The sequence below is a fragment of the Oryctolagus cuniculus genome, chromosome 9 (assembly GCF_964237555.1).
Source record: "Oryctolagus cuniculus chromosome 9, mOryCun1.1, whole genome shotgun sequence".
Classification (NCBI taxonomy): Eukaryota; Metazoa; Chordata; class Mammalia; order Lagomorpha; family Leporidae; genus Oryctolagus; species Oryctolagus cuniculus.
In genome coordinates, this window is record NC_091440.1 from 98,100,055 (window position 1) to 98,119,076 (window position 19,022).

Consider the following 19,022-nt stretch of genomic DNA (forward strand, 5'->3'; position numbering starts at 1 on the left):
GGAGGGAGGGAGGGAGGGAGGGAGGGAGGGCCAGGCCTCAGTATGGCTGAAGCACGGTGCCTGGGGCATGTGTGGCAGCTGATGTGCTTAGAGAGGTACAGGACCAAGGCAGGCGCAGACCGGCTCCTTAGACGGTTCGTTCTGGCGGTAACCTGGAAGATAAGCTGAGTGACCACCCTAAAGCCTAGCAAAGAAATCAGGGTGGCAGTGACGACAGCATCACAAGGGAAACAGATGGGAGTGGCCACCGCCGCGTCCCACCAGCCCGGCATGCAAGCAAGCCAGAGCCAGAAGTGGAAGTACAGACCTCCGAAGGCGCCCGTGGAAAATGAGCAACTTGTGATTGGCTCCTGCCATCAGCCCACAGACTCCTGGGATAAGGGTTATGATCCCCCTGCTCTGCCCCTGTTGCAGCACAAAGAGCCGTGCTACATGTTGTTCAGGTTAGATTCTCACAATGGCCAGGGCTGTCAATGGATATTCTCCAGATCAGTCTCATGCTCATCAAGAAATGCAGGCTGCAGCAGCAAGAGCGACTGAAAGGCGAGTCTGCAGGTGGCCCATTAAAGGTGAAGTGTTTGGAGCAGTGAAGGAAGATGTATCCTTACATGGATATAAAAAACAGCTGCCGGGGAGAAGTGACAGCAGATGAAAATCAGTGAGGTACAGACTGACCTGGGTGTGGACACTCAGCGTCAGACACTACAAGGAGAAACGTTTCCTAATTCTCGAGACGCTTTGCAGGCTTTGGAAAAGTTGAGTAACAGCTCAAATGCATGAAGTTGGAAATAGATATAAAAAATGAAATTATAATTTGGCCAACACAACAAAGACAGAACTGAAAGATTTGCCAAAGAGGATTCCCAAGGATTCAGCACGCTCCCGTTTCTTCGTGTATAACCATTCCCACGGGGGAGACTATTTTGAGTCCATAGTTTGTATTTCCATGCCTGCGTACACATGCACTGTGACAGAACGGTTGTGCGCTCCAGCTGCGAGCCCTCTGCTAGTGATTATAGAAAGACAACGAACTACAAGTGGATGCAATGAGGTGGAGACAGAGCACAGGGATGGGCTGACGGCGACTTCCTCTGAGAAGATGTGCACCCCAAGCAGCACGCGTACAGCAGAGTTCTGCAAAACTCAAAGGCCCTGCAAGAAAAAGAGGAATCCGAAGACTAATTAGGGGTCCAGCTGAAATGGAAGCCACTGCTGATTACAATCATTACATTTCACATTACAATACTAGTTTAGAAAAAGAAGAGAGAGATGGAGATAAAAGACAGGTCAATCTAAAGGATTTTTGCATGCAAAAAGTGCATGGGCAGAAAGAATACCGTGATGGCTCACAGGGTTTTGGCTTGGGCAACTGGTCATTTGTTTGAACAGGGAATAAAGGATGTAGAACTGGTTTGGAGTGGAAAGAAGGTTAAGTTTGGTTTTTGAAACAATAAGTTTGGAGGGATTAAAACAGAGGGCCGGCACCGTGGCTCACTTGGTTAATCCTCTGCCTGCGGCACTGGCATCCCATATGGGTGCTGGGTTCTAGTCCCGGTTGCTCCTCTTCCAGTCCAGCTCTCTGCTGTGGCCCGAAAGGGCAGTGGAGGATGGCCCAAGTGCTTGGGCTCTTGTACCCGCATGGGAGACCAGGAGGAAGCACCTGGCTCCTGGCTTCGGATTGGTGTAGTTCCGGCCATAGCAGCCATTTGTGGGGTGAACCAATGGAAGGAAGACCTCTCTATCTCTCTCCCTCACTATCTAACTCTATCTGTCAAATAAAAAAAAATTAACCTAGTGGAAATGGTTACCAGTCGATTCAAGAACTCAGAGAGCAAGCAGGGGATGCTGATTTGGGCATCACTTGAAGAGAAGGGGTAACTGGGAATGGGTTAGGGCATGTAGATATATAAAGAAGAACCCCATGACACTCTTTTAAGGGGATTCGCAGAAAAGGGAGCTGATTAAAGAGCAGCTGGAGACAAAGTTAGCAGAGTAGTGGCATTCGAGAAGTTTGAAGAACAGACAACCATATCAAACATCAAAGAGAGGTCAATCAAGAACAGGAGTGTTCACTGGGCACCACTGATTTCAGTGAGACGGCGAAGGGAGGATCCACATTACAGCAGGCACAGGAGCGATGGACGAGACGAGACCGGGCGCTTTCAGGGCAGTGCGGCCGCACACCACAGGAGTGAGTTGGCAGTACGAGATGCCAGCATCCCACATCAGAATGCCAGTTCAAGCCCCAGTCGCTCCATTTCCAATCCAGCCCCCTTCTAACGCCTCTGGGAAGGTAGGAGAAGATGGCCCACATGCTTCTCAGCCTGGCCCAGCCCTGGCCTTTGTGGCCATTTGGGGAGTGAGCTAGCAGATGGAAGATCTCCAATTCTTTCTCTGTATCTTCCTCTGTCATGCTGCCTTTCAAATAAATAAATGTTTCTTTAAAAAACAATAAATGAAAGGAGTGAGGCCAGAATGATCTGACAAACTAGAAGGAAAAGGCCATTTAAGGAACTGAGGTAAGTTGCATACACTAAGAAATACATCAAAGGTCAAGACATTAAAATCAAAGTAGATGAACAGGATCCTAGCATTCAGTGTTTTAGGAACGGTGCTGAGACATGACATGAAAACCACTATGGGAAGCAGACGTCCAGAAACTGCAGCTCCTCAAGATCAGTGACACTGCCCTGGATGATGGCAGCGCTGGGGACAGAGATGCCGCAAAGCCATCCAAGTCCCTCAGAGACGACACTCCGGAGGACAGATGGTACAGCTAAATAGCAGAGGCCTCCTTTTCGCTCAGCGAGGCTCAGGTTCCAGCTAACCAGTAGCAGGGCTCCTTACAAAGGAACAGAAGAGTGACCTCAGCAATCACAAACCAGCAGTACTGAAGGTCATGACCTAACGCAGACGTGCTTGAATTGTTCCGGGTTCCAAAGAGAGCCTTACTACTAAGCTGGTCTTCCACCAAGCTTAGCCCCAGTGAAAGACGGCAGAGCTAGGCCAGAAAGACTAAAGTTGCCAGTGCCCGGGGCATACCAAGCCACAAAGTATGGAAGCAGGGCCTCGTCTTTTGATTGGGGAAAAAATTACTAATTGAGGCAGCTTTCCCAGAGCATTAGCAGGAAGCTGGATCAGAACTGGAGCAGCTGGGACTTGAACTGGTGTCCACACAGAGAATGCTAGCACTGCAGGCGGGAGCTTAAACCACTACACCACAGCACCAGCCCCACAATAAACATTCTTAAAAATCCCATCTTACCGGGCCGGCGCCGCGGCTCACTAGGCTAATCCTCCGCCTAGCGGCGCCGGCACACCGGGTTCTAGTCCCGGTCGGGGCGCCAGATTCTGTCCCGGTTGCCCCTCTTCCAGGCCAGCTCTCTGCTGTGGCCCGGGAGTGCAGTGGAGGATGGCCCAGGTGCTTGGGCCCTGCACCCCATGGGAGACCAGGAAAAGCACCTGGCTCCTGGCTCCTGCCATCGGATCAGCGCGGTGTGCCGGCCGCAGCGCGCCGGCCGTGGCGGCCATTGGAGGGTGAACCAACGGCAAAGGAAGACCTTTCTCTCTGTCTCTCTCTCTCACTGTCCACTCTGCCTGTCAAAAAATTTAAAATAATAATAATAATAAAATAAAAAATAATTTAAAAAAATCCCATCTTACCCTGTTAAGGAGTGGGGCTGTGACTTACATGTCTTCATATCTGTGTGAGCTAACTCGATATGGTAGGAACCCAGTTCCAGAGGAGCTGGGTAACCAACTGAATGGCACACAGTTACAGACCACAAACCCAGCTTCTTACCCAGTTTTTTTTCCCCAAGATGTATCCTATTTTAAAGGCAGAGTTACAGAGAGACACAAGGAGAGACAAAGAGGTCTTCCATCTGCTGGTTCATTCCCCAAGCAGCCACAATGGCTGAGACTGGGCCAGGCCCAAGGCCAGGAGCCAGGAGCTTCTTTCCGACTTCCCACATTGGTGCAGGGGCCCAAGCACTTGGGCCACTCTGCTACTTTTCCAGGCACATTAGCAGGGTGCTGGATTAAGTGGAGCAGCCAGGGCTTGAACCAGTACCTATGTGGGATGCCAGTGTCACGGGTGGCAGCTCTGGCTGCTACACCACAATGCTGGCCCCTATCCAGTGTTCTTTACGTTATATAACACTCAGCTTGGTAGTCTCAGATAAGACTTCATCACTGTGTCCAAGAACTCAAAAAGGTTCCTTAGCAAAATTTCACCATCTGACCATTCTTGGGGTGCTTTTTTTCTCTACTGACAAGACACAGAAGGTAGCTCCAAAGACAAGGTTAGAGAAGTCTCATCTAATGAAGACATTCATGGGACTTTACAGAAATATGAAATCCTTCTACTAGAGTAGAAATACACTTAAAAGAGCTAAGGGGCGGGGGGATGAGAAGAAACTCAAAAGCTACTCTGTGTTTATCTGACTGTATTCCTTCGTACCGTTCTCTACTTTTTATCATGCGTGAATTTCCAATCATTGGCCAAGTGTTCCAAGAAGAAATTCCGGATCCTCCATTCATAGGTATCAACCAGTGTCAAAGACTCAAGAAAAAATGTGATCTAGACAATTCTAGAAAGGATTTGTCACTTTATGAAATTTCATGGATCTTTGTGGGCAGGAAAACTTCTAAGTAATGGGATAACCAGAATTCTCTCCCCTCTTAACAACCAACTCTTCCACTACCCCCAACACAGACACACAGTCACACACCTCATGAAACTGTCAATTTCACTGCAAGCATAACCTTAACATTCGCCCTTCACATGTGCATCACCTGGGAACCTGGCGATGGAGGAAGGAGTGTCATTTACTTCTCTGAAGTCCCTTGAGGTCTGAACTAGTTGTGAGCATCTGGATCCTCATCTCCCCTGCAAAGGAGCACATTTCTCAAGAACCAAGGATGGACTCACGTCTGCTGGTCATCAAGGGGCTCTTGTGGAAAATCAAGGACCCGGGATATCTTCCGGAGTCACTTCCTGTACTTCAGTTTCAAAAACATTATTCTCAGTAATAACAATGGGCTAATCACACCACTGACCAGATTATTTCGGCTCAGTTCTTTATTGTATAGTTAGCAAGTAATACTAAAAAACTGCTTTGGCACAGGTTAGAAGTAGCTCTCATGTACTTGCTAATTTTCCTTAGGATTATCAATAATCATTACCAAAATTTACCTTTACTTGGTTCCCATTTAAAGTCGCCACAATGTAAATGAAGGGGGTGAGAGTAAGGGGGCAGGGGTGGAAACGATTAGGAATCTGAGCACAAAGAGATTTTTAGACGTAATGCAATTAATCATACCGAATACTCATTCAAAAAACCAAAGAAATACAAAACATGCTCAAATGTCAAGAAATCAAGTTATATTTTTCATAAGGCACCACCAATAACTCTGGTAAACTGTAATAAATATGTAAGGGAATACCCGTTAGAGGTCCTGAGGCTCACAAGAGACATTCCCAGGAGACAGCTCTATCAGCTGCAAAAGAACAAGCAGGACGCATCTCCAAAACCCCGCCACATGCCTCCCCAGAGCCCGTCGTCTGTTGCACAGTGGTGACTGGGAACGACCCAGGCCGAGAGAAGACACGGAGACAGGGATTCCAGAATCTATCAGCGTCCATTCTTTCCCTCTCCTGCTGTAAACACTTCTTTGGCACATCTGTGTCCAGACATGGGGTATGCTTTAATGTAAGGAGGTGGGCAGAGGTACTCAACAGGAATTCTACTTAAGGACTGACTGACTGCAAAAGCAACTTTCTACACATGAAGATAACGCACATGTGAAACTTTATTGAACCTAGTTATATGTGGGGCCAACAACTCAATTTCCCCAATTTACAGTTTTCAAATCCCACTCCAAATGGTCACCTTCTCTTCTATAAAAGTGGATAATCCCAACCCTTTGGGTTTCTTAATTTTTCCTTTCATCCTACTTTACAGAGTCCTGGATGATATTCACACAAATGTATTACAGAATCAGAATACTGACAAGGCAGGGAGTTTCTTTACATGCACTGAATTGCATCCAGAATCTAAAAATTAGGAAAAACAAATTAACTGACAGCTCTTGTGCACCTGTTATGAATAAAAGCAGAGAAGAACATGAGCAAAGCACACATCAAATCATGCTACTCTTACAGGTCTGTCAGTGTGTGCAGTTTTTTGATTATTAAAGTAGACTGTGGGCAATCACAGATTTAATGTCTGCCTTCTAACTATTCAAAAAAATATGACACGCAGTAATTTGTACTTTTACTGAGGCACAAATGTGAATCACGCAGGCCAAGCTGTTCTGCAGCATCCCTACGAGGGAGCCAGCATCTACACCTCGACACGGCTGTGCTGCAGTACCGTCGAACGCTGCGCTTGTGCTTCTGACCTGGGGATCCCTACAGTTCCAACGACTCACCCCTTTTAAGAATATCGAAGACCTATCATTTTTAAAAAATTTTCCTTTATTTAACCTTTGCCAAAATGTCTGTAATGAAGGCAGTGAAAAATTCCTTTGAAAGAATTAAAACACGCAAGATAAAATACCAATGAAAAACTGAAACTCTGCAAGTTAGGGAAGGTAGAGAAAACATTTAAAATCAAGATAAAATGTTACAATACAGAAGACTAGAGTTAAGTTGTAAATAAGTAATTTCTTCTAAGTGAAAACAACACTTTATAGAACACCAACATTTCTCTAAATGGATGTACCTTATTTCATTAATTCAAAAACTACAAATTTGAATTTTGAGTTTGTTTTGATTCCTTTTGGTGGGGGAGGAGGGAGGCACTAATCTCTGTTTTTCTCAGCCTGGTCTTAATCTGTGGTCAGGTCAGACCAAATCCTCCATGACTTCCAAATATATACAGAAAATCTCACAGTACCAGTTAAATGACACACTTCAATTTCAAAATATTAGGACATAACAGGAAGCTATTCATGGTTGGAGACTGCCTTGTATTTTTCTCAGGTCTCCTACAGGCAAATATCATATCAAGTACATAAATGACTCCCCAAACAGCCATCCACTCCATCTCCTTTTCAAGTACTTCAACGTGCCAAGCAGCTTAACAACCACCTTTCTTAGCATCCTCAACACTCTCCATGGACAACAGAATGGATGACTGGAAAGGAAAGGTAAAATTTTAAATATGTTCCAGGGATCCATCACTGAAAATTACATTCAATCTTTAATCCACACGTATTTGAAGACTTTACAAAGATCCAATGGCAAAAAAAAATAATAATAATAATAATCGTGCTTTCTTCTATAACATCAACCAGATGAAAGTCTCAATTGAGATAATCTTTATATAGTTGGCAAAATGAAAACTTGGTACACTGGTTAATTACCTTAAGATATCCCTTGAAATCTCCAATCATACACACACTTACTTGAGATGAGCTCAAGACACATGCTACAGCAACTCTTACAAACCTTTTAATAGGCCAAAGCACTCAAAATGTTATCTAGTATTAAGGGAAGAGTGACCAAAAAGTAGGTAGTATAAACCACACAGAAAGCATTTATAGAAATTGGATTTTATAAGAAAGCTTTTGCTGTTTTGTTTTTTTTTAAAGTAAGATGCCTTTTGAGTTAAATCTCATACCCACTCAAACTGTAACTGGACAGTACATTTCACTTCTAGGTACTAGAAGACATTTCTTTAAAAGAGACTGGGGCAAAAATGGAAGAGGAAGCTACAAAGCAGTTTCTAGGTCCAGCCCACTACCCCCTTTAAGGGAAAGTTGATGAGTTTAAGTCGAACCACAGATTTTTAAACCAAAATAAAGGACACAGGCTACTGAAGACAAAAGCTTTTTAGTAACTTTTTTTGTCCTTTAAAAAATTAGCCCCATTCTAATAAAAGTTTACATACAGCTTACCTAACACCTTAATCAGAACAGAGAACAGAACAGAGGGAAGAGGACACAGCACCATAGTTTCAAACATTCACATATAAAAGAAAAAACAGCCAGCAAAGGCTAGAGTAAGACCAAATTTTCCAAAAGACAGGGTTAATTCCCAACACACAGAGGAAGTTTAACCGTCTATTTGAACAAAAGCAACATGGTCAAGCTAGGATGGAGAAGAGAGTGCTACTCCTTGTACTACAAGGAATGGGGTTTCTTTATTACAAAGCAAAAAAAAAAAAAAAAAAAAAAAAAAAAAAGCCCCCAAATGGATTTTTGATGCTGAAACTCTGTCATATGTTGCTGGTAACAGTAAATATATATATTTATATATTTATATATTCAGATATGTATATTAAAAAAAGAAAAATAATCTATTTATAGAACAGTCAGTAGTCAGAGACATTTAGAAAAAAGTAAAAACAAGTCCTTTTTTGTTTTCTTTTTAAAAATGGATTTACTAAAACAACTTCATCCACCAGAGGTGCTACAACCCCACATCCTCTGATGAAGCCAAGCTGTTACTCAATAGCATCTGCTGTGGGCTGATGTAGGGAACAGTAGACATCAGGGTCAAGGCTGCAGGGCAAAAAGCTGTTATTTGCTGGTCTTGCTCATGGCCATGCCTGAAGCCTGGTGGTGTCTGGAATACTTTGAATGAAGGTTTCCCCCAAATACATGCATCATTGTGATTCTGTAAGACAATTTTACTGGTCTTCTTCTTCCTCCTTTTGCAGGAACCTGGATCCACATACCTGCTCTCCTCTAAAGTGCAGACCCAAGACAGCCAGATTGCTCAAAACCAGAAAAAGGGGGAAGGGGGTTCTTGCCTTGAAATAAGAAAAGCTCTTCTTCCATTATCCAACTGGACTTCTGAATTAGATTACATCTTCCTCCTTAGGAAGATGAGGTGATCTGCCCCAGATGGTGAGAGGTTCTTTTTTTTTTTTTTTTTTTTTTTTTTTAGAGGTTCTCTTATTTGGGGCTTTCTTCTTGGTAGAAACAAGCACAGGTAACCAAGAGACGGTGCCACTATATACCATGACTGCTAACAGAAGTAACTTCAGTCCTGCTTCTCCTGGTTCTATCTGTAGGGCATGAAATGCCAGGTAACAGTGAAAGGAGGGTGTGCCGATTCCTTTCCAAATATTCCAACTAAAGAGACCCAAACAATCAGTATTCAGTTGGTGCTGCCCTAGGTCATAAGCCTCTAAGTAGTATCAACTGGTTTTAAGCCACATCCTACACACCTTGCCAGCACATCACTGAATTTAATGCCCACCACCACCCTAGAGCTCAATCAAGTGTTTGACCTTAATGCAGTAAACCATACCCAAGGGAGACAGGCAGCTGTACCAAATACACCCTTCGCATAGATGTGCTGCTAGAGAGTGTAGCCCACACAGTCCATGCAAAGAGGAAGCCAGCACTAACGGGACTTTCTCTGAAGGTCATTCATCTTTGGAAGAAACATTCTGAGTGGATCTACACCACTCTAATTGATGACCAAGGTCTCAAATGTGGTCCATTGTCCCCCATGTCCCAGACTAAACAAGCATCTGCTAACTGGTCTCTTTAAGATCCTCCATGGGTAGTTTGTAGCTCATTATGAAGGAAGGAGGCGGTGCTTGACCTGGGCTATCTGGGCCCTGCTTCTTTGCACAGTTTATACAGATGTAATCTTCATTTTCAGCCATTTCTGGAGATACACCCACACAAACTTGATGAAACCACTCATCACAGCCACCATCACATTGTACCCAGTCTACCTGTAGGAGACAAGATCGGGGAATGTTTAGGTTACATAAATATTTAGCCTAGAGTAAAAGCAAACCAAAGAGCTTTCTTGGCTTAAATGATAGCAAACAATTGGAATGTCCTCAGACAGACAATGACTTCGTATGGGGTTATTTTTTTTAAATGAAAGAAGCTGAGAAGTTAAAACCCCCAAATTATATTTTACCATAGTGTGTCCACAAAATTAGGCCTCTTAGGTACTCCATTACCTCATGAATACCTGGGGCTCCTTGTGAGGCAGAAACATGTTTGAGAAAAACTTGACAAAAAAAAGGAACTTCTAATAAGAGCAGTCAAGTAGTTTTAGCTAATATTAACAATTTCTAGGCTCTAAGACAATGCAATTATCAATCAAGAAAGGAGGAATACAACAACGTGAAGGCAATCCTGTGTATTAGCTTTATTTCAAAGAGATAAGCCAAAGTACTAAGAACATTAAATACCTTTTTAGAAAAGCAGTCACATAGGCCACTTTTAAAACTAATATTTTTTATTCTTCTCTTCTTCCGTTACAAATACAACTCCCTATAAAAAGTTAGCAAATATCAGAGGTCAAATCTTACAAATTAACCAATTATAACAGTAAAAGACACAGGTCAATAGATCACTCTGGGCTTCAAAATTCAAGTCTGGGAAACTGATAGGTCAGTGGCAGGTGCCAGGCAAACTTTGCCCTGCAGAGAATACTGATTATAGGAGGCCAGAAAGGGAATGCAGTTTAGTGACTTTAAGCCTTGTACTTAACCTTTGTCACTGAACAATAAAGTGACTTTTGGCTTTTATATTTGGAGCATGATTTTTATAGCTAATGTCATGGCAGATGAGAACCTTTAAGATGAAAAGTGCTACTCTCCCTCTCCAAAGCTCAAAGGTGACCATTTCATTGACAAAATAGAGCCACTTAAAACCATGAGCAGATTATCAGAGCAAAGAGAGGTGTATAAAGGAATCAAAGAGGTATGTCAGGACAGTTTATGAGAAAGAACAGAGGAAAGAGGTTTTGGCTAGGTAAAAGAATTTCATTCAGGGAAACTGAGAGGGTTTCAAAATTGGTTTCCATATCCCATAAAGATAATCAAAACCATGTTATAGTTTTAGGCTTGTAATAAAGGATGGAAAATAATTTTTCAAAATAATCTCCCTACTTTTATGTTTGCTAGAGTTCTAGATCTTAAGAGGTAGTGTTGTTTAGTATAAAGACTTTGCTAGACTCCATCACATAATTTCATTTAATCTCACTGAGGCCCAACTGCCACAACTGTAAAATGGAAATAACATCTGAATACAAGATTATTGAGAAGGCCCAAGAAATAATATATGGCAAGGGGCTGGCATTGTGGCACAGTGGGTTAAGTTGCCACCTGCAATGCCAGCATCCTATCTGGATGCCAGTTCAAGTCCTAAGTTGATCCACTTCTGATCCAGCTCCCTACTAATGCATATGGGAAGGCACCAGAAGATGGCTCAAATGCTTGGGCCCCCGTGGGAGACCCAAAAGAAGCTCCTGACTCCCAGCTTCAGCCCAGTCCCAGCCATTTTGGCCAAATAAATAAATCTTTAAAAAATAATAATAATATATGACAAAACACCTAGTTCACTGCCTGAGATACTGAAGCTATTTCTTAAAATTAGTCTCATGGCGCTACTCATTATCGTATACAAAACATTGTATACTTTGCTGTAACAGTTTGCAGCATTGCTACTCAAAATGTGTGGACCTCCTGCAACAGAATCACCTATTTTGTTTGTTAAAAATGGAGCTAGGACCCATCCCAAATCTCCAGTCTTAGACTATGTAGGGAGTCTACAAGTCATTCTCACATATTCTAAGTTTGATCATCACTGGCACTTCGTGAGACTCACAACAATTTAATGATTCCTTCCTAAACTGAATTGTTTTTGTCCTGTAACTATGTTTAGTTTCTCAAGTTTATGAAAAAAAAAAAAAAACTGATCAAAATGTTCCTGTTGCGGGAAACTTATCAAGAAAAAAGGTAAGGGGATAAAGGCTTCTGTGCAACAAAGATAAAGGTACTACAAGCAGGTGAAGATTTACAAAGTGCCCGATGGACAGGTGGTGAATCCGGGATAAATATTTTGGCTGTCTGGAGATAGTAAAGGGAATTGGAAAGATGAACTGTATTTCTTTGGGCTGTCCAAGTTTAAGAAATTATGCTGTTAATAGTGCTACCCCTGAACCAACAGATATCTCTACTCCTAATTCTAAAAATCTCTTAAATTTAGTCCAGTCCACAGGATAACAGAGTTATTTTTTCAGTATCTGCTATCAAATAAGGTGTACCAAGCTTTTTTTTTTTTTTTTTTTTTTTTTTTTTTTTTTTTTTGACAGGCAGAGTGGACAGTGAGAGAGAGAGACAGAGAGAAAGGTCTTCCTTTGCCGTTGGTTCACCCTCCAATGGCCGCCGCGGCCAGCGCGCTGCGGCCGGCGCACCGCGCTGATCCGATGGCAGGAGCCAGGAGCCAGGTGCTTTTCCTGGTCTCCCATGGGGTGCAGGGCCCAAGCACCTGGGCCAAGCTTTTTTAAGTCTAGTTTTTCACTGGACCTACTCATTGGCTTCCAGTTTCCAAAATTATATCACTCTCTTTCAAATCCAACAGTATTTTCCTTTTTCTGATTCTGACTAGAGGTCAAAGCCTGAAGTCCTAAGGTCACGGGTCCCAAGCCTAGCTCTCCCATGATTTCCAGAGAATACATAACTTTCCTTGAGATAGTCATTGGTATACAGATTCTATTAAATAACCTGCAGGATTCTATTGCAATCTGCAGGTTTTTTAAGAATTTAACCCAAAAATATGGCAAAGAAAAATAGTCCTTCTCTTATCACTATCTTCTTATCATGTTCATCTATTAACAATCCTTTGTTTGAAAAGGCCCATTGGATCGTCAGCAAACTAAAGTTTGGAATTTCCACTGAATCTACAAAAATCTAACACAGGGGCAACAGACTAGGTAATAGCCTGGCAAATCAAGAGTTTAGAGTCTGGATGATGGCACATTAAATTCTAGTAGCAATCTACCCTTTTGTGCCTAGTGAATTACAGAAAAAACTGTTAAAAGCTTCACAACCATGAGCCATTTAATTATTAACAGATCACAGATTTAAATTATAGCATAAATAGGTTACCTTATCCAGATCTGAGAGAAATGTCTGTTTAAAAGACAAATATATGACATAGAAGAAATAATTTTTTGACATTTATGCTTTGCTATTTGGTTTCACATTTATACTTAAGAATTTGGCATATTATAGTTTGTTAATTTCTTACAGCCTATTACTGCAGTAGGGAAAAAGAAAATTTGTGATATTCTTAGCTTACTCAATTGAGTTTTTGTTATTTGGATATTCAATCTCTTTTGTACCAAGGTTCCTTGCAAAGGCCAGATTTGAAAAACAAAAACAATTCACTTAGAGAAGTTCATTTGTTCAGTATCCCTGTGTATAATTTTTTGGTGCTCTAAACATTAAGTGGTGAGTTTACCTAGCTTGCCCAGAAATGATAAATTTTCCCATAGTGAAAATTTCCACGTTAAAACTGGTGAAGTCTCAGGTAAGCTGGGGTAGTTGGTTACCCCATCTCTACACCACCACTGTGTGTAAGACACACATTTATGTAATCCAACCTTTGACTATCTGTGCTAAAAGGAGCTATGAACTGGTAAAGATGGCAATAATGCAAATATTTTGGTAGAGACAACACCTCCACACAAATCCTTGAAAATCAGAGTGCCATAAATTTATGAACTTCAATCCTTTAATTCACAATGCCAAACTTTTTATGGGAATAGTAATGGGTAAATAAAAGGTCCCTAGAGGGTGAAAAAACCTCTTTTCAAATGGAAAAAGTGATTAAGTATTTATCCTAACACTAAAAACAAAATGCTATGTAAATATATCAGCCCTAAAGAAATTTGTTCTGTTAAGTAAACTTTTTTTTATTCTTAGTACCAATAAAACTGAATAAAGGGATAGAATTCAAGAAGAAAAAGATTCTGAACTTTAATTTTTTATATTTTATTGATTGATTTATTTGAGACACAGAGAGAGAAAGAAAGACAGAACTCCTATCTGCTAGTTTACTTCCCAAATTTGCACAACAGCCTGGGCCTTGCCAGGCTAAAGCCAGAAACTAGGAATTTAATCCCAGTCTCCCAAGTGGGTGGCAGAGAGCTAAGTACTTGAGTCACCGCCTGCTGCCTTCAAGGTGTGTGTTAGCCAAGAAGCTGGAATTCGGAGGAGAGCCAGGATTCAAACCCACTTGCATTCAGAACTGCTAGGTCAAAAGCCCACCCCTAAAACTCATTTTTGGAAAATAGTTATATTTTTAAAATTAAGTTTAGCTTGAAATTAATCTGATAATTGATAGAGGAGTGGTACTGAAAAACACCTAGTACACATTCTGTTATTTTCTAAAACATCTTGAAATTGAGGCAGGGTACATTTAAGTAACCATTCCTCTAATTTTTAAAAGATATTTCTCAATCTGCATTTTTCTAGGGAAAGTAATAATAATTACCGGTTACAGAAATAATACAGGTACACTTATCTGAAAACAAGTGAACCCTAGAAGTAAATTTTTGCTGCATATTTTAAAGAATGGCCTTCCCCAAAAAGCATTTTCTTATCATTTTGTTTGAAAACATGCGCCATGCATTAATTAGATCTCCTTAGAGAAACACTATAAACTGAGAAAGCTGTAAATTTTTTTTATTTAAATAAATACACCTTTTATTTATTGAAACTAGTGTTAAGAACATACAGGGAAAATTATGAAAGACTGCAAAGTGTAATGATAGGTGAAATATTTATAATCTGAAATAATTTGTTTAAAATTAAATACACAGAAATCTAACACTAAGGTTATTTTATGTAAGCTAATGACAGGGTAAGCACACTCTGCTCACCTTTACATACTTTAACAGTTTAAAATAGATATTTTCTCTGAATAGTTAGCTAAATCCCCAATGTTTCATAAAATGTAAATAACTTTCTAGATTTAAAGAAAGTATATAGAAACAAACCTCAGAGTTCATTAAAGTTAATCATCACATTTTAACAGTTGTATTGCATTTTTGGTTAACAAGTGCTTTCATAGAGATTATGACCTTTTCCTCTTAACCCTTTGAGGGCATGTGTTAACAATTTTGTAACAAATGTAAAAAAGTCAGGCCTGTGGTGCTTACAGGCCACAGCAAATATAACAAGGATAAAAAGACTGAATCATATTCAAATACTGAGCAGAGAACAGGGGAAAGATTAAGTGACAAAGAAAAAAAGTGAAAAAAGAGAAGATAAAACATGAAAGTTAAAAAAAAAAACCCACTGGGGAAGGGCGTGGGGAGGGCATTGTGGCACAGTGGTTTGGGTTGCTTCTTGGGAAGCCTGCAACACGTGGTGGAGTCCCTGGGAGCAAGTCCTCACTGCATGTCTGGCTAACGCACACCCTGGGGGCAGCAGATGATGGCTCAAGTGCTTGAATTTCTACACCCATGCGGGAGACCCAGGTGCAGCTCCAGGTTTTGGCCTGGCCTGGAGTGCTGCAGGCATCTGGGAAGTGATCCAGAGTATAGAAGATGCCCTTATCTCTACCTCTTCCTCTCTGTCACTCTGGCTTTCAAATAAATTAAATAAACTTTTTAAAAAGAAAAAAAAAAAAAAAAACAGAGAAAGAAACATATCTTTCTGCTGGTCTTCAACTTTCTTGTCGATAGTCTTGAAACTGCCATAAAATTGATTAAAGGAGAAAGAAACAGAAGGTTCTCCCAACAGTGAACCTCCCAATTAACCTCTTTACTAAACTCAGACAGAAGTAGAATTCAAAGTGAAAGAAAAAAATTATGTATACACATGAGATGTATCTACTAAAATTCTTGAAAATGTTTATAATACAGGAAAATGCTTATGAAGAGATTAAAATAAGACACAAAGTGAACAGATAATATGACAATGATACAAAAAAGAACTATAGAAAAAGAATTGGAAAGAAACACACCAAAATATTAATAGCTGTTATCTGAGTTATCTTAAATATGTAATTTACATATATAAGTATCACTGAGTTTTAGAATGTGCTTTTGTACTTACATCTCATTTATCAGTGGGACTGGGATATTTATTTGAAGAGAGATCCTAGTGTGACAGCCAGGGAACCAGGGGTCTACTTCTGGTTTTACCACTAATTAGTTTGACTTTGATGACATCATTTATCATCACTGAGTCCTGGTGTCACCATGTGTGAAATGAGGAGCCTGACCAAGGCCACCTGCTGGCCTCTTCTAGCTCTAAAAAATGTAGCAGGTATTTGAGGAGGGAAGTGAGGGTACAACCCGCTGTGACCGTGACACAGCTTTACTGATTCTGCTCATCTTTTTAAACTGAGGCGCTAGTAATATTCTAAATATCAAGTGGTATAAAGAGCATAATAAATAAAACTATGAATTTATATTCTTAATGAGAACTTTATGCTTCCAATCACTTAAAGAACTGGATTTTTTTTTCATAAAGTCTGTCCATTTTTCTCAGGAATTCTTATCCTCAATATAATAGCCATCACAGAACACTCTGCTTAAAACTTAGTGTTACAAAATTTTAAATAGTATCTCTAAGGGTCTGAATTATTTGTTACAAAGGATTTGGAAGAGTTAATGTTCCATTTTGGAGAGTAAACACAGGCCTGAGAGTGGGTAAAACACAGTTAGTTTTAGGTTTTTAGAACACAATCTTAAAATTAATGCAATTTACCAAAATCTTAAAATACAGGCCCAGGATTTTTTCAGGCCATTGTAGTTAATTGACAAGGGAATTAGTTCTCTGGCTCATCCTATAGGGAAGGCGTAATACTATTCTATAACTTGTTTTGTCCACTGCATAGGAAATACACCACCTGCCGGACAGGTCACATAGCTTCTCTCTGCTCCTGTCCCACGCTCACGAGGTTCATGACTTTTAAAATACAACACTGCATCTATTCAGCACACTGACCTAGGAACTTCTTTATTCAAAAGAGTTTATAGAAACTGTAGAAAATAATTATGTTAGGAGTCCAAATCCTGGAATCAAAACACACTATCAGCTCATCAAACAGATCTCCACAGCTGCTGGGCCTTGACGCCTCGCACACTCGAGCGTGAGGAGCGAGAACTCACCTTGTCTTTGCAGGGCCTCTGGCAGTTCTGCGCGGCACACACGGCATTCTCATCATCAGACTCCTCCGCTCCCGACCAGTCATACTTGGAGGGAATGTCTAGCACTTTTTTCTCTCTTTTCTTCTCTGTATTCTCTTTCACAAGTTCAACTTTGGCTGCAGTAGCCTTCTCCTTCTTTTTCTTTCTTTCTTCTTCTTTTGCTAGCTTCTTGGCCAGTTTGTTCAGCTCCTTTGATTTGTCTGCATTTAATTTTAATTTTTTCTTTTTAGGTTTGTCCATTTTCTTTAACTCCTTAGACTTCTGTTTTCCTTCCCCAAAAAGCTGTTCTACCTTTTCCAGCTTCCGTTTCCGTTTCTTCTCTGAAGAATCCTTTCCCTTCATTTTTAGTGGTTTCTCTTCCACGCTGTCATCCTTGAAAAATACAATATTTGAAACAATTTTAAAGCAAGACATTTAAAAACAGTGCTATCCTCCTGAGGTGCCCACAGGAGGCAAATTCAGAGGCAAAGCAGAATACAAGTTGCTGGGGCTGGGAGGGAGAGGAAGCAGAGACTGCGGCTTCCTGGGCTCCGAGTTCCTTTTAGGAAATGGGCTCTGAAGACAGCTGCCCGACACATGAACATACTGACACAACTGATGGTCCACCTAAAAAGGGCTCAAATGGTGAGTTCTCTATCATGCCACAACACAAAAAGATAAAAAAAAAATACTGCTGCTCTAAAGACTTTTAAAAGATATTTTTAAAAGGCAGTTACAACAGTCAATGAATACAACTCAAGAGTAGAAAGTAATGAAAGCCCTACATATAATATGAGATTTAGTTGTGGGTAGTTGCTAGGGGGATAGGGCAAAAAAATGTTTTCAATGTTAATACATATTAATATAATTTGCAGCATTTCTGAGATGAAAACCTTCAAAGAAAAACAGCTGTACTTAATCATGTACTTAATACTAAAATTCTTTAAACAATAAATTCCTGGTGGTTATCAAAAATGTTTGGAATACATATAAAAATTGTATCCATGATTCATTACAACAGGTGTGCAGTGACTTTCACAAGGGTTAGAGCATAGTTCGTGTGACAAAGTAAAAAATCAAGTAATTTATCTTCTCAGCTTTCTAATATTGTTCCCATTACGTATCTACATAATAAACATTGAAAATTTAATAGAAAAAGTGTGCCTAGTAACTGAAAAAAAGCGAGGGGATTAGAAAAATACTGAAAAACATAATAAAATTTGAGAATTTCATTAAAAATACGGGAATTCATCCTTCTGCAGATTTGAGACTTGAGAACCTTTGCAGCAATCTAAGCAAAAGAATTCAGAAGAACGCTGGGTTATAAATGTCTGAAGTTTGTAACACCTTGAACAAAATACTTATCCTCTAATTTTTTGTTTTCCTTATATGGAATGAAAAGATTCAGTAAGATAATGGATGTGCAGAAAATGTTTTGTAGACCAGAAAACAATCTCTAAATTAGGCCACCAACAAGGAGGAGTCAGATGTCAGAGTTAGAATCGAGGTGTTTTATTTTTACTAGCTGTATAAGCTTCATTTCACACCTCTTTGCGCCTTCATTTCCCTGCATGCAGAATGGAAACAATCAGCCTGTATTTCCTTTGGCCTCCACACCCTCTACCCCCTCAGAATTACGATGAAGATCAAATGAGATTCCAGATACAAAAAAAATTATATGTACTACAAACTGCTAGGCAAGTTTACTATATGAATGCAGATTCTCCCTCCCACCCAAACACTTCTATTTAACCAATACCCTTGATTCTTTTTAAAAAATTTTAAGATTGACTTATTTGAGAGGCAGAGAGACAGTGAGAGACCAACAGACAGACAACACAGTTCCTCATCTGCTGATTCACACCCCCAAATGTCCATAACGTTCAGAAGTAGGCCAAGCCAAATTTATGAACTCAAAAATCTTAATTCGGGTCTCCCACGTCGGGGCAGAGACTTGAGCCATCCCCTGCTGACTCCCAGGAGGAGTATTACCAGGAAGCTAAAACTAGGAGCAAGCCTTAAACCCAAGCATTCCAATATGGGATGCAGGTATCCTAATCAGTTATCTTAACTACCAGCCCAAAGGCTCACCTCACCTAAATGGTTTAAG

The 19,022-nt window shown here is 40.6% G+C and overlaps 1 protein-coding gene and 1 pseudogene across 2 annotated transcripts in view; one reads left to right on the top strand and one right to left on the bottom strand.

Annotated features, from left to right (window-relative positions):
* The first annotated feature begins 270 nt into the window (after positions 1 to 270).
* Positions 271 to 1,385, top strand: LOC100355619 (twinfilin-1 pseudogene; annotated as a pseudogene).
* A 3,683-nt stretch (positions 1,386 to 5,068) lies between these two features.
* Positions 5,069 to 19,022, bottom strand: part of KDM5A (lysine demethylase 5A) — a 95,023-nt gene continuing 81,069 nt past the window's right edge. For both annotated transcript variants that reach the window (XM_002712783.5, XM_008259863.4), the window contains exons 27-28: positions 16,895 to 17,305; positions 5,069 to 9,701 (exon numbers count right to left, since the gene is read on the bottom strand). In XM_002712783.5, the coding sequence (XP_002712829.1) occupies positions 9,495 to 9,701; positions 16,895 to 17,305 (618 nt within the window). In that variant the 3' untranslated portion in view covers positions 5,069 to 9,494. The remainder of the gene's footprint in view (positions 9,702 to 16,894; positions 17,306 to 19,022) is intronic.